The sequence below is a fragment of the Syngnathoides biaculeatus genome, chromosome 18 (assembly GCF_019802595.1).
Source record: "Syngnathoides biaculeatus isolate LvHL_M chromosome 18, ASM1980259v1, whole genome shotgun sequence".
Classification (NCBI taxonomy): Eukaryota; Metazoa; Chordata; class Actinopteri; order Syngnathiformes; family Syngnathidae; genus Syngnathoides; species Syngnathoides biaculeatus.
The window spans coordinates 9,266,530-9,281,041 of NC_084657.1; the positions used below are offsets into that span (position 1 = coordinate 9,266,530).

Consider the following 14,512-nt stretch of genomic DNA (forward strand, 5'->3'; position numbering starts at 1 on the left):
ATCCAGCTGCCAATCATCAAATGGGGACTCAGTAGAAGATGCAGAAAGCGGGCTTTTCGGCGTCGTGCAACGCACCAAAAATACCCCAACCAACTTTTTATGGAATCTGGCAATGCACAACGATTAAATTTTTTTGGTCCTCCGCTTATACAAAATCTTTATCATAATTGATTGATGGGCTCGGTTTTCGTTTTCGCATATTTTAACATTTGATTGTCGCGCGTACACGCAACCATCGACACCTTCCCTGATGGTGTAGCGGTACACACTCGTGGCTTGGGTGCGGGGCAACACGGGATCGATTCCTGCTCATCGATAGTGTTGATGTATCCCCTGCGACTGACCGGCGACCAGTTCAGGGTGTAGTCTTCCTGTCAGCTCAGGCCACCGGCTCGACCGCGACCCTTGTGAGGCTCGGACGTGGGGAAAACAAAACAAAAACAAACGCGCATGCCAGTTCCTCTTCCGGCCGTTAGGTGGGGCTACTCTCCAGCAAACACGCTTGCGCACGCACGTGCAGAGCTGGCTGTTTCGTCGCGCACGCGAAGGTGTCGCCTAAGCGCGTCCACGAAGAAGCCGAAGACGAGGCAATTTTTTTTATTGTTTTTTTCCACGACGTCCCCGGCCCGTGTTCGTCCACGGCCGCTCGGAGCGCGCGCACGTGGGGTCCGTCTGCCGTGCATCTTTTGTCTGGCCGGCGAGGGGCCGTCGCGACGCATCTCTCTCGCGCTGCGTGGAATCCGCGTCACGTCACGAGGTAGGCCGGCACGCGCGCCCACTATTGCGAATGTGCATCGAACTAAAACCGTGTTTTGTGCGTTCGAACCCCCGCAGACGTCCCCCCACGCGCGTGCACGCAGGCGCTTTCCGCTCGCCCATGGACGCCACCTGTAGGCTGGAGCGTCACGTGGCCAGCGTGCACAGAGGGATGGTCTTCCTCGAGCACGAGCACCTCGCGCTGCTGGCCGGCCTGCACGTGGAAATCGCAAAGCTCAAGAGGAGATGCCAGGGTACGTGCACGCGCACGGGCGCCCACACGCGTTGTGGTTCCGGGTGGCGAACAGTCAGGACCGGCATGGCCTTCGCCTGCACCGACGGGCTGAATCTATTCCCAGAAATTGGACTCATTTATTTCAGTCTTGGAGCGAGTGACTGGTTAGAGCGTTGGCCTCGCAGTTCTGAGGACCGGGGGCTCAAATCCCGGCCCCGCCTCAGCGGAGTCTCCACGATGTCCCCCGTGCCGGCGTGGCTTTTCTTCTGGCACTCCGGTTTCCTCCCACATCCCCGAAACATGCTCTGATTCGTTGGACACCCTAAATTGCCCCTGAAAGTGCGATTGTGCGCGTGACTGTTGTCTGACCCTGCCTCCTGCCCGATGACAGATGGCCTCGGCTCCAGCGATCCTGCAATCATTGTGAGGATAAGCATCTAAGAAAATCGATGGACGACGGAGATAGTTTTATTTAGATTTATAGAATTGCAATCGAGGAGTGAGTGAATTCAAGAGACTGATTAATGTGCTTTGATTAATGAACTTCCCGTATATGTGTGTGCACGCAGAGCTGAGTTGCGAGCTCGACTCCCGCTTCCCACACCGGACGTCAACGGCAGGTGAGATCCGTTCGACTGATGACGAGCGTCGTGGCCGCGCCGTGGCGGTTCCCGCGTGGCAGTCCAGATGTTATATCGGCTCTGAAAGCAGCACTTCTTCTGGTTTTACGTGCAGGAGAGGATGAAGCGGAACTGGCCTCGCGCTGCGAGGCGGCGCAGCGCCTCCTGGAGGAGCGGAGCGGCGCGACGGCGGCCGCCCACCGGGAGCTGCGCCTGGGGGGCGCGCGGGCATCCGATCTAGGACGCAGCCTCCGCAGGGACGAGCGCCACTTCCTGGAGGAGCTGAAGCGGCGCAGCCACAAAATCACCATGCTGAGTCGCGAGCTGCAGCGGCAGAAGGGCGCCACGGCCGCCCTGTGCCGCCAGCTGAGCGCCGCCCGCGCCGAACTGCGCAGCCGGCGTCGCGGGGCGGGCGCCGCCCAGGAAGACGGGGACCCGCTAACCCCGGAGGATGAAGATGGGGCGGATGACGAAGACGGGGGCACCGAGGGACTCCCGTCGCCGCCCCCTGGATGCCGCCCGCCGGCGAGACCCAACGTGAGGGCGGAGCGGGTCAGGGCGTGCGTCCCCCGGGAAAGGGTGACGTCGCCACAGAGGCCGGGCCCGATGCCCGACCCCAACCTCTTCCTGGTGGCCCCTCGGTACCGCCTCCTCCGCTGGAGCCGACAAATCGGACTGCGAGACGGCGGGGCGGACGACTGGGAGGACGTGGACGAGGGCGGGGGCCTGCGGGGGCGCGTGGACATGGGCGGCGCCGAGGGGGAGACGGCCTTGTGATGGCGTCCGTTCGCTCACGTTGGAAGGGCAGGAAGCCAAGCGCGCATGTGTCATTTTTTTTGCACTTTCTTGCTTTTTATCGGACAGATGCGCTCGATGACATCACGAGAATTTTGTGTCTTCATGTTGACTCGATGACAAATGAAGTCACAACTTTACAAACTTTTGGTGTCTCCATTTCAAATTTTTAACAACAACAACAACAAAAAAAATCATTAGATTGACAAACCTAAATAGAGCTTATGCACCTACGTCATAAAGTTCCGTGTCTTTTGTTTACGTCGCCATATTGCCGGTCAAGCTAAGCATTGCGCAATGCTAAGACGGAAATGTGTCTTGTCGCGCGACGCCCAGAGTCTTGTCTGATACTGTCAGACATTTAGAAGGTGAAAATAAACGACGCTACGTGAAAAAATTAGATAAACTTGGCATAGAGGATCCGTATTTAATTCCGAAATCGATGTTTTCGCCGATAAGAAATTGGACTGTTATAATTGGTTCCCGATTGCAATGGATCTTGTGTGTAAGTCATCGAGATTTACACGGAAGAGTTTGAAAGGGTAGAAAAGTCTAGACGCATACGAATAATTTGTCGCTGGATCTGTTCTCAATCAGGAATAAATCGCACATAGTGACGGTTTTGACGGCTCGTGAACGCGGAAGCGTGTCCAGCCACACCTTTGCCGGAATCTTTTCAGCTAGTACCAATATTTAAATAAATGACCCCTGGTTTTACAAACTTGGAAAAAAAAATTAGGACAGGAAGTCCTCTCCTCCGTACACACAAGCGTATTGCGGCCACATTTAACCGCCGTAAACGTCTGTGACAGATTTTTTTTTTTAAACGCATTGTTATCAAATGAGCTAATTTGGATTTATAAATACTTTTTGGTCATTTGAAATTGAGAAGAATAATTCCTAGCTGAAATGAAGCGATCGCTACATAGGCGTGTATTTTGGTTGGGCAAAAATTCATCACGTTTAATTGCCGAAATTAATCGATATTTTCCGGTCTTTTCACCTGGTATTGCATAGAATAATCTCTTTGAATATGTCTCGTCTGTTGTGACAACCATTAGCACAACACCTCTCGGTTATCGTAAATATTCTCCTCTGGTTTAACGTCTCCCACGATGTCGAGCAGCTGTTTGACCGGCAATATGGCGCCTTGAAAATGTTGACGTCACGTGCAGGAAGTACAACCTTATCGTGACTCGCTCTCACGCTGCTGAAATGCAACTCAACCTGGAAACACAAACAACGTCCAAACGAATATAGACTTGAAGGTCAAGATCAGGATCACGTCGTCATCATCTCCAATTCTTGTTTTGAAAATCCCACAAGGGAAGTCGATGAGTTGCCGGCGGCCTCGTTGCCATGGCATCGTCCATCCCTCACTGGAGCTGGAATGAAGCGTGGCCCCTGGTAACCGGCTAGCGGACCGCGGAGGACGCACGCACGCGCTATTTTGACGCTCAAGGTTGCGGCAGACGGAGACAGGAAGTGACATCATGCACGGCACGCAGTTGCAGGTTGATGACGTCATTGTCCATTCACATGAGAATGTTCTTCTGTAACACTATTGGAGACGTCAGGGATCGTCTTTGGGGACACTCACATTTATTTATTCATGCTATTAAAATAATACAGAAATGCAGTCATGCACGCCAAAACTGTTCGCACCCTCGCTACTTTACGACTGAAAGGATGCCCGGAAGCATCACGGGTGACGTGCGCCCGCCCGAGGACTCGTCGTAACCTAAATCGTCTCCGGACCACGCTGCCCTCCGCCCGGACCGGACCGGACCGCTTCCCGGTCAACCAAAGAAACAGCCGGAGATGTGAGCGATGGCGGTCAGCCGAGATTTCACCTTTTCTGTGACTAAGCCTAAAGTGGTTCCGTATCCATTTGATTTAGTTATGCAGTGTTCATGTTACAGCAACCCAGCAAAAAAATTAAAAACTTTTTTTTTTTTTTAGGAATAAAACTGCCTTGTTTTTGATTAGTTTAAGATGGTGTCGATCCGACTACTGATCTGCTTGATATGGTCACGGGACCTCAGCCACAAGCCCTGCTGATTATTAACAGTCAAATTAAAAACAATAAAAACAAGTTTGTTTGTTTTGTAAATCGTTGTGATGTGACCTTAGCGTGCGCGCCGCCGTTTTGGCGTGCGCGTGCAGCAAAGCAGAACGCCCGCTGCTCGCTCCCGGCCGACTCGCGCGCGCGCCGCCCAAGAGAACGTTTTGGCGTTTTCCGTGGCGAGACTTTTTAACGCCGACGTTTGTCAGCGTCCGGGTGAGTGAAACCTCCCGCGACACGCGGCCCCGCGTGGGGGCACCGGGGAGACACTTTTGTGGGTGGGGTGGTGTCGAGATTTCGTCGAAGCCGCACTGCGCACGCGTGCCTTCGCTCGCTCACGTCTGTCCCAAAATGGCGGAGAGGCCGCAAGCGGAGCAAAGCTAGCAGCCCGGTGAAAAATTCGACCTCGGAGCGTTCTCGCGGCGAAGTGAGTCGACCGCGGCGGGCTCGAGAGTGTCGTCAACCGGTTTTGAGCTCCAGCGTTGTCGCGTGTTGGCGTCTGGCTAACGGCAGCCTTCAAAGTTGTGTCGGGGAGCGACTAGCTTAAGCGTGTCCAGATTTTGAATGTGTTGACGTGGTTGTGGCGTCGACATTTGGACGCGTTCCGCTCGTCGGATGCTAAGCTCGAAAGGCTGACGTCATGTGCGCATAACGACCAAGTGTGTGACGCCCTGTTTTGTCCACGGCTAACAACAAAAGTTGTGTTGCTTTACAGCTCAGCGGATCGGTTCGTTTGAGCTGGAGGCTTTCGCGGGCGGGAGTCGCGAGCTCGGCAGGTAGGCTCACGCAGACGGTGGATGGCTGACAGGTGCAGCCGGCTAACTAGCTCGTGGCTAACTAGCCCGTGGTTAAGCTAACGTCACGCGAAAAGGGCGTAGCTGCTTTCGGTGCCGCTCAACCTCGACCGGCTGCAACGTTGCCAGGAAAACCGACGAGCGAGCAGGTGGAGTCAATCCGTCCTTCTCTCTCTTTTCAATGGGAAACCAAAAAGAAAACGTGACCAATTAGTTTGGGACGGCTTGCTAAATGTAGCACGACGTACCGATAAGTCATCAGTTTTGTACATTGCAATTTTGGGGCTCCAAATTTTTTTTTTTTTGTTCTGTGCACATCTCGTTTGTTTCTACAAGGAAACGGTGTCGTTTGGTTTAGCTCTAATTTAAAAAGTTCTTTTACTTTTGTACTCTATACAAGAAACGAAAATGACCTGCGGGTGGAATTTTCAAAATCAACCATTCTCTGAATTATTCCATCGATTAACCGAATCATTGAGTTAGGAATCATTTTGCATTAGTTGTAAAATCATTTATTCCAACTTCTCACTATTTAATTAAGTAATACCAATGAAAGTGTGCTGCCGAGCTGAGAAATTTGTCCTGTAGCTTCACTTGACCGGCCTGAAAGCTGGAGATTAAAGGTCACGTCACGGTGAAATAATCACCGATCGATGACAAAGGTTGTGCTATATAGACACTTAATCTTTATTGCTGCAATTTCACGTCCAACCTTCAACTTGTAGGAGATGAGACAGCTGTCCTGGTGTCTAATTATTATGAGTTTTATGTGCTTTTAATTGAAAACTGGTTGTCTTGGTTACACTGGTTTAAGTGATGGTTGTTTTTCGCGTTAGGGTAAAGTGAAATTCGTGTTTAATTCACGAGACCTTACATTCTGCTGACGAAATACACGACATGTTTGGTTTTGGGAGACGAATGTTGTTTGGTGCACTAGTTGACGTCAAACTCGCTTGAGTGTCGACTCGAGGTCGACGTCGAACTCGCTTGAGTGTCGACTCGGGGTCGACGTCGAACTCGCTTGCGGGTCGACTCGGGGTCGACGTCGAACTCGCTTGCGGGTCGACTCGGGGTCGACGTCGAACTCGCTTGCGGGTCGACTCGGGGTCGACGTCGAACTCGCTTGCGGGTCGACTCGGGGTCGACGTCGAACTCGCTTGCGGGTCGACTCGGGGTCGACGTCGAACTCGCTTGCGGGTCGACTCGGGGTCGACGTCGAACTCGCTTGCGGGTCGACTCGGGGTCGACGTCGAACTCGCTTGCGGGTCGACTCGGGGTCGACGTCGAACTCGCTTGCGGGTCGACTCGGGGTCGACGTCGAACTCGCTTGCGGGTCGACTCGGGGCCGACGTCGAACTCGCTTGCGGGTCCGACGTCGAACTCGCTTGCGGGTCCGACGTCGAACTCGCTTGCGGGTCCGACGTCGAACTCGCTTGCGGGTCGACGTCGAACTCGCTTGCGGGTCGACGTCGAACTCGCTTGCGGGTCCGACGTCGAACTCGCTTGCGGGTCCGACGTCGAACTCGCTTGCGGGTCCGACGTCGAACTCGCTTGCGGGTCCGACGTCGAACTCGCTTGCGGGTCCGACGTCGAACTCGCTTGCGGGTCGACGTCGAACTCGCTTGCGGGTCGACGTCGAACTCGCTGCGGGGTCGACGTCGAACTCGCTTGCGGGTCGACGTCGAACTCGCTTGCGGGTCGACGTCGAACTCGCTTGCGGGTCGACGTCGAACTCGCTTGCGGGTCGACGTCGAACTCGCTTGCGGGTCGACGTCGAACTCGCTTGCGGGTCGACGTCGAACTCGCTTGCGGGTCGACGTCGAACTCGCTTGCGGGTCGACGTCGAACTCGCTTGCGGGTCGACGTCGAACTCGCTTGCGGGTCGACGTCGAACTCGCTTGCGGGTCGACGTCGAACTCGCTTGCGGGTCGACGTCGAACTCGCTTGCGGGTCGACGTCGAACTCGCTTGCGGGTCGACGTCGAACTCGCTTGCGGGTCGACGTCGAACTCGCTTGCGGGTCGACGTCGAACTCGCTTGCGGGTCGACGTCGAACTCGCTTGCGGGTCGACGTCGAACTCGCTTGCGGGTCGACGTCGAACTCGCTTGCGGGTCGACGTCGAACTCGCTTGCGGGTCGACGTCGAACTCGCTTGCGGGTCGACGTCGAACTCGCTTGCGGGTCGACGTCGAACTCGCTTGCGGGTCGACGTCGAACTCGCTTGCGGGTCGACGTCGAACTCGCTTGCGGGTCGACGTCGAACTCGCTTGCGGGTCGACGTCGAACTCGCTTGCGGGTCGACGTCGAACTCGCTTGCGGGTCGACGTCGAACTCGCTTGCGGGTCGACGTCGAACTCGCTTGCGGGTCGACGTCGAACTCGCTTGCCCGAAATACCGCCCAGCGACTGTCTTCTCTGCTCTCATAATATAGAATATAGAATTTTTGCTAACCACTTTCAGTTTTCAGCTTTGGGTTTCTTATTTAACAATACTTATGCTTATGGTCAAGGATTTCCATTTCAATGCATCACTAATTTTGAGATGATTAACTGGTAAGTGACTTATTTGTGATGTTTATAATTGTAAAATAAACATTCAGCTTTTTAATTAGATCAATTTAGTCATGTCCGGTTATAAACACAAGCTTTGATACAATAAATCTCGAGACATATCGGCAGAGGAAAATGATTGTGATACCAAGTTTCGCCCTACTATTTGATTGTGCTGATTGTTCCTCACGCTATTTCCCGGACGGTTCCCCCAAGGTAGCCCACAAAAATAGCAAACTACTCCCGGTTACCAAGGAAACCAAGCTATCCCATGATGCATTGCGTCAGTAAGATTTCGTGATGGTTGAGTTGCATTTCGTCCCTTCCTTCAGGTGATGGCTGCTGCTAACTGCTGAGAAAGCGTCCCAAAGCGTCACTTCCCATCATTCCCGTCCCGTGCTGGTTCTCCACTTCCTGTCCGCGAGTGTTCACGGGGCATACGGTCGCCCGACTCATCTGGGCTCCCCGAGTGGGAGAGACGCCGTCGCCATCATGGTGCTGTCACAGAGACAAAAAGACGAACTGTAAGTGCACGCGCATTTCGGAACATGTGGGCTTCATTTCAATTACTGACTACTTTCACTGTGAAACAAAAAGGCTAAATAATGCCTGTTTTATGTTCAAATCCATCAGACTCTTCCCCCCCCCCCCAAAAAAAAAAAAAAAATCACTAGCTCTAAGGTAACAATTAAATCCACTTTTGACAAGCTAATGAAAATTAGCATTGAGCTCGCGTCATTTTCAGCTCTCAAAATAATAGCTACACCGCACTGCCCCTCAAAGGTCAGGGCAGAAACGGGAGGAATCGTGCGCACAAACTGGGGGAAGTCCAAGCACCTCGAGCCGCATGATTCCTTTCCACCGTGATATTGTCGATCCAACTTTACCTGCGATCTGTGAACAAGTTCAAAAGTGTCTTGGAAGCAACATTTTTGAAAAATACACAAACAGTTCAGTTTGATGCTGTGTTGGCAAATATTTCCCCGCCGCAAACGTGAAGAAGTCTACTGAGAGAATTGAAAAGCCATTTGTGTATTTTATTCAATTTTTTTTTCCTTTGGATGTTTCAGTATTCAGTGTTTATTTTTATTCAAGTGTAAGATTCCACTTGATGTAAGCTATTGTTTGAGAATCACATCATTTGAAGCATTTTCTAACATTCCATACTGCAAAATAATTTACGGAATGATCAATTGGTGCTGATATCATATATGTATCAAAACAGAAAGGTATGGGGACATCCCTGCTTGCTGCTTTTCCTACAACTTCCTGTGATCCGTGAGAACGTGTGCGATCGCTGCACTTGTGGTTAGATCAAATTAACGTTTGTCGTGTTTGAACGGATCCCCTAAATGTACATTTGTATATGTACTTTTTTTTTTTTTTTTTTTTACTTTTGAAAAATTAATACTGGAATGTTGCTTGTAAATGTAGCGTACTTCCTAATGTTTGTGTGTGGTTCCCATGGCAACGTGTCACGCCATGATCAGAAACCGGGCCATCGCCGACTATCTGCGCTCCAACGGCTACGACGGCGCGTACTCCACCTTCAAGAAGGAGGCCGACTTCGACGTGGTCAGTAACTCACTCGCAGCCCTTCACAATTATTACAGCCTCAGTAGATTCATTTCAAAACATTCTCTTCATATTTACAATAATACATTTATGAATTACAGACAAAAAATACTTTTTTTTTTTTATTTTAAAAGACTGTCCTTCAGTAACTTTACAGAGGGGAAAAATCTGCGAAAATGGGCCACTCAGTTTGATTTGGGCTTTTTTTGGGCGGGGGGAGAGGGTCATCTATCACGCGTAAACAAAACAAAAAAATACTATCGTAATTTCCGGCCTACAGAGCGCACCTGATTATAAGGCTCACCCTGTACATTTGTAAAGTAAATACTATTTGGTTTGCTGTAAAAGTCGCAAGTGCCCACATTGAAACACAAGATATTTACAAAGACTCTAAAGTTTTAATACTTTAGCTTAACATAGCAACAACACGGTAGCACGAACAGGGCCGATTTAAAAAATAAATTAAAAAAAAAAAAAAAAACACCATACCGGTAAAAATCACTGAGACACGCCAGTAACATGCTAGCACAGTACTAACGGTAGCGCAGCGCTAACAGGGTCGGTTAAAAGAAAAAAAATGTACGTGGCACATTCAAGCATCTGGAAATTGCACCCAAGGATGAACCAAACTTGTGGAGCTCTACGATTCTCTCTGATTTCCTGGCCAATTTCTTTTGATTTTCCCGAGATCTCAAACAAGGAAGTAGTGTGATAGTAGTTTGATGTGTGGCCATGTCTGGCATCCACTGTATCCTGCATTATGTATCAAATTGGCCCAAAGTCATTTGTTTATTTGATGCACAGAACGAAGACGTGGACAAAAAGTATGCGGGTCTTCTGGAAAAGAAATGGACGTCCGTCATCAGATTACAGAAGAAGGTGAGAAGTTGTTTTCCGCGGACTTTTGTTGTTGTTGTATTTGTGCTGAGTGGCAGTTTTCTGCGCAGGTGATGGAGTTGGAGTCCAAGTTGAACGAAGCCAAGGAGGAGATAACGCACGGCGTGCCAGTGGCTCAGAAGAGAGATCCCAAAGAGTGGATTCCTCGTCCCCCGGAGCGATACGCCCTCAGCGGGCACCGCGCTCCCGTCACCAGAGTCATCTTCCATCCCGTCTTCTCCGTCATGGTCACGTCCTCCGAGGACGCCACCATCAAGGTGATCGCACGTATATTTGGGTTCTTCCGACTTGGGTCCCCGCAAGAAATTAGCAGGCTCCTTTCATGTTGTCTCCAAAACCGTGTGAAAATGCTTCCACTCGTGTGCGTCAGGTGTGGGACTACGAGGCAGGGGACTTTGAGCGGACCCTGAAGGGCCACACGGACTCCGTTCAGGACATCTCGTTCGACCAGTCGGGCAAGCTGCTGGCTTCGTGTTCTGCAGACATGAGCATCAAACTTTGGGACTTCCAAGGTTTCGAGTGCATCAGGACCATGCACGGTGGGCACGCACGCACGCCGGCGCCGGCGAATGATTTCCAATGAGGTGGTGCTACATAAGAGATTTGGTGTGCAGGCCACGACCACAACGTGTCGTCTGTCGCCATCATGCCCAACGCCGATCACATTGTGTCCGCGTCCAGAGACAAGACCATCAAGATGTGGGAGGTGGCCACCGGGTACGGACTCCCTCGGAACCATCTTTATTCTCTTCGGGATCCTCTTTGTAGTCTTGACAGCGACGCTGCGCACAAATGAATTTCATTTTGTGCGTAAAATTTGGGGATAAACTTGAGAGGTCTGCGTACGCGTACAGGTACTGCGTGAAGACGTTCACAGGCCACCGGGAGTGGGTCCGGATGGTGCGGCCCAACCAGGACGGCTCGCTGATTGCCAGCTGCTCCAACGACCAGACGGTGCGCGTGTGGGCCGTGTCGTCCAAGGAGTGCAAGGCGGAACTGCGCGAGCACGAGCACGTGGTGGAGTGCGTGTCCTGGGCCCCCGACAGCGCGCACCCCACCATCTTGGAGGCCACCGGGTCGGAGGTACCCCGTGGGCCAATCAGAGGGGCTGGGAGGGCTCCAAATGTTCCTGACGCTTTGTTTGATCCTAGAACAAGAAGAGCGGGAAGCCAGGCCCGTTCCTTCTCTCTGGGTCTCGAGACAAAACCATCAAGATGTGGGACGTGAGCATCGGAATCTGCATCATGACCCTGGTGACCGCGCCCACATGCAACCGCTACACAACATCCACTTACTACAATCAGTAGGCCTTTACATATTTCATTCAAATATGGCAGAACATTTGACTGTTTTACAATTTTTACAAAAGATGTAGATGAGCGTCCAACGTTAACGCATTAGTTACTGATCATCGCCTCCATGCTAGCCAAGAAGTGCCACTTCTTAGCGTGCTTCTTCCAAAAGTGTCACAAACGCCCTAATTGCTAAGCTATCGTCACAAGCACTCATCAAACGTCAAAATAAGTGATTTAGTAAAACAGGACACTTGTCACGTACTTCTGGCTGGAATAGTGTTTTTGGAGAGCATGACCAAATTTGAATATCAAACCGACACCCACGAAAATCCATCTTGGTGTCAGATACTGTGGTGCTGCGACTGCTCCAGACTGCCTCATTGTCAGCCACGAGTGTGCGCACATCACAAGGAGGAAGGCGACATTTTTGTTTTGTACTCTGGCGTCACGGCTCGCACGTGGACCTGCGTTTGGGTCCGACGCAGCCACTTTAGAGTGCCTCGTTGTTGGTCGGGAGTGCCTGCGATGACAGAAAAAGATTCAACTGACCTAAATAATGTTCAGGTGGGCCACGACAACTGGGTGCGTGGCGTCCTGGTGCACCCCGGCGGCTCCTTCATCCTGAGCTGCGCCGACGACAAAACTTTGCGAGTTTGGGACTACAAAAACAAACGCTGCACCAAGACGCTGAGTGCTCACGAGCACTTCGTCACCTCTCTGGGTCAGTCAGATCCTCAGCGCTTTCCTCTTCCTCCTCTCATCAGTCTTTTGGCATCTTTGGTAAAATCTGTTCTAAGCCAAAAGTTTGCATACGCTAAACCCTGACCTTGAAGAAAGTGTGAAATTAAATAATTTTGGTGATCCTGACTGACCTTAAACAGGGTTAGGGTTAGTCTTATCGGACTGTGGACATTAAGACAAAAAAATTAACTTTTTTCCACTGGGTATGTAAACTTCTGGCTTCCACTGTAGTTACAGAACTTCAGATCTGCTCCAATTTATATGTTGTATGTATATTGTAAATTTTGCCTGCATAATTTTTTTCTTGCCATCTTTGTATGAAAAATATACATGTAAGTATATAATTTACTTTTTTTAATATAAGAAATTCATTTAAATGATACACAGCATTCAAAATAATTTTGTTGGTCATCTTTGACCTCAAGTCACCTGACAGGAACGTCCAAACTTTTTTTTTTGTTTTTGTTTTTGTTTTTTTTGGGGGGGGGTTTTACAGTGCAGGTCCAAATGTGGAATTCATTTTTTCAGAAATTGCTCTACACGCGATCAGTGAAATATTTCATGCCTTTTGAGAATATGTTTTAATTACATTGATTATGGCTTATGGAAAATGAAAATCCAAAATTCTAGAGTAAGTTTTTACTAAGCAATAATTCAGTAACCACACTTTATATGGTAAAGTGTCTAAAAATAAGAGTAATTGGTTGTTTTGATTGGATAAAATTGTTTGCTGCCTTGCTAGCAGTTTCTGAAAGCTTTCCTTCTCCTCATTAGATTTCCACAAGAGCGCCCCCTACATGGTGACGGGCAGCGTGGACCAGACTGTCAAAGTGTGGCAGTGCCGCTGAATCAGTTTCCTGTCCGCAGGTGTCCCCCGCTTCGCGTCCCCCTCCCCGACCCCCTTGTGACCCCGTCCCGTTAACCATCCCCCGCCCCCCCACCAAGATGACGATCATCCTTTTATATAAATTATTGCAGACGTCCTCCCCTGCACCGACGGCGGCCGAGCGACTGCTCGTAAGCTTGCCCTTGCATGGCCAATCGCTTCCTGGTTTACGCAGGCCACGCCCCCTTTAGCTCCCTCGCCCTTGTTCTCGTTGGGGGGGCGTGGGGGGGTGTATGACTGACCACGTAAAAGTGTGTGTGTGCTTATGTGTAAGTGAGATGAATCGGATTAACAGCGTTAGTGTGACGATAATTTTTCAATGACCGCCAGACCCCCCTCCCACATCCACACCCACACACATACACCTTAATGCATCACACGCACTTGCCGGTGGAGGAAATCGCCCACTCGTGTGGTCGCGCGTTGTCGTCCAGTGCTCGCTAACCTGCCTTGCTGACCCCCGATGAGGGCTGCTGCCTCACGTTGCACAAAAATGACCTTCTCACATGCGCACACAACACAACACACAGTAGCAGTTGTGTATCTGTATTTGTGGATGTCATGTTTGCAACTTCAATAAACTCGTGTAAATAGCACTTTTTTTTTTTTGCTATTTGCTCATTGAAAATCAAGCAACGCTTCGGCAAATGGCGAACGGGGACGTCAGTCCCAAAAACAGTTTTAGCGACGCTCCCGACTGGCGACGACGACGCGCCGAAAAAAAACGTGAAACTTGACAAATCGGTGCGACTGCAAGTCCAAAAACTGGAAACAATTTTGGGAGGGATTTGGGATTTTTTTTTTTTTTTTCCGGGTGACCGCTGCTATCACCAGGGAACAGCGCGAGTCGGCCTGCCCCGACTGCGGGAGTCGTGCGGTCTCAGTTCTGATGCTTGGGGTTTGAATCCCAGCCCCGCCTGTGCTGAGTTTTGTATGTTTTCTCTGGGTGGGCACTCGGGTTTCCTCCCACATCCCCAAAATATGCATTGATTGGACACTGTAAATTGCCCCAAGGTGTGATTGTGAGTGTTGTCTCTGTGATTGGCTGGCGACCAGTTCAGGGTGTACCCCAAGTTCTGCCCGTTACAGCTTCCCTTTTGAGGATAAGCAGCTCAGAAAATGGACAGATGAGCAAATACATGTCATTTTATCCAAGCCACTTATCCTCACAAGTGTTGCAGGAAAGCTGGAGCCTATCCCGGCTAGCTTTGTGGGTGAGACGACACCCCGAACTGGTCGCCATTCAGTCGCGGAATTGACGCCACCACCGAGCGGGAAGTGATGAACTGATCGGATTCTAACCGT

At 50.8% G+C, this 14,512-nt stretch overlaps 2 protein-coding genes across 6 annotated transcripts; both read left to right on the plus strand.

Moving 5' to 3' along the window:
• The first annotated feature begins 637 nt into the window (after positions 1-637).
• On the plus strand, positions 638-2,676 carry LOC133491446 (coiled-coil domain-containing 92B-like). Its single transcript, XM_061802567.1, has 4 exons — positions 638-757; positions 835-1,010; positions 1,561-1,611; positions 1,727-2,676. Exons 2-4 carry the CDS (start codon positions 878-880, stop codon positions 2,386-2,388), a joined length of 846 nt encoding a protein of 281 aa, XP_061658551.1. The 5' UTR covers positions 638-757; positions 835-877; the 3' UTR covers positions 2,389-2,676.
• A 1,422-nt stretch (positions 2,677-4,098) lies between these two features.
• Positions 4,099-13,803, plus strand: LOC133491444 (lissencephaly-1 homolog A-like). Of its 5 annotated transcripts, none has more exons than XM_061802564.1 (11): positions 4,099-4,229; positions 8,146-8,337; positions 9,304-9,388; positions 10,193-10,267; positions 10,336-10,542; positions 10,656-10,824; positions 10,900-11,002; positions 11,140-11,368; positions 11,437-11,538; positions 12,145-12,301; positions 13,096-13,803. In XM_061802564.1, exons 2-11 carry the CDS (start codon positions 8,306-8,308, stop codon positions 13,167-13,169), a joined length of 1,233 nt encoding a protein of 410 aa, XP_061658548.1. In that variant the 5' UTR covers positions 4,099-4,229; positions 8,146-8,305; the 3' UTR covers positions 13,170-13,803. The 5 variants fall into 5 exon arrangements, with proteins under 5 accessions (XP_061658548.1, XP_061658545.1, XP_061658544.1 ...); XM_061802561.1 differs by lacking the exon at positions 4,099-4,229 and adding an exon at positions 4,533-4,687; XM_061802560.1 differs by lacking the exon at positions 4,099-4,229 and adding an exon at positions 4,698-4,898.
• Positions 13,804-14,512: the final 709 nt, after the last annotated feature.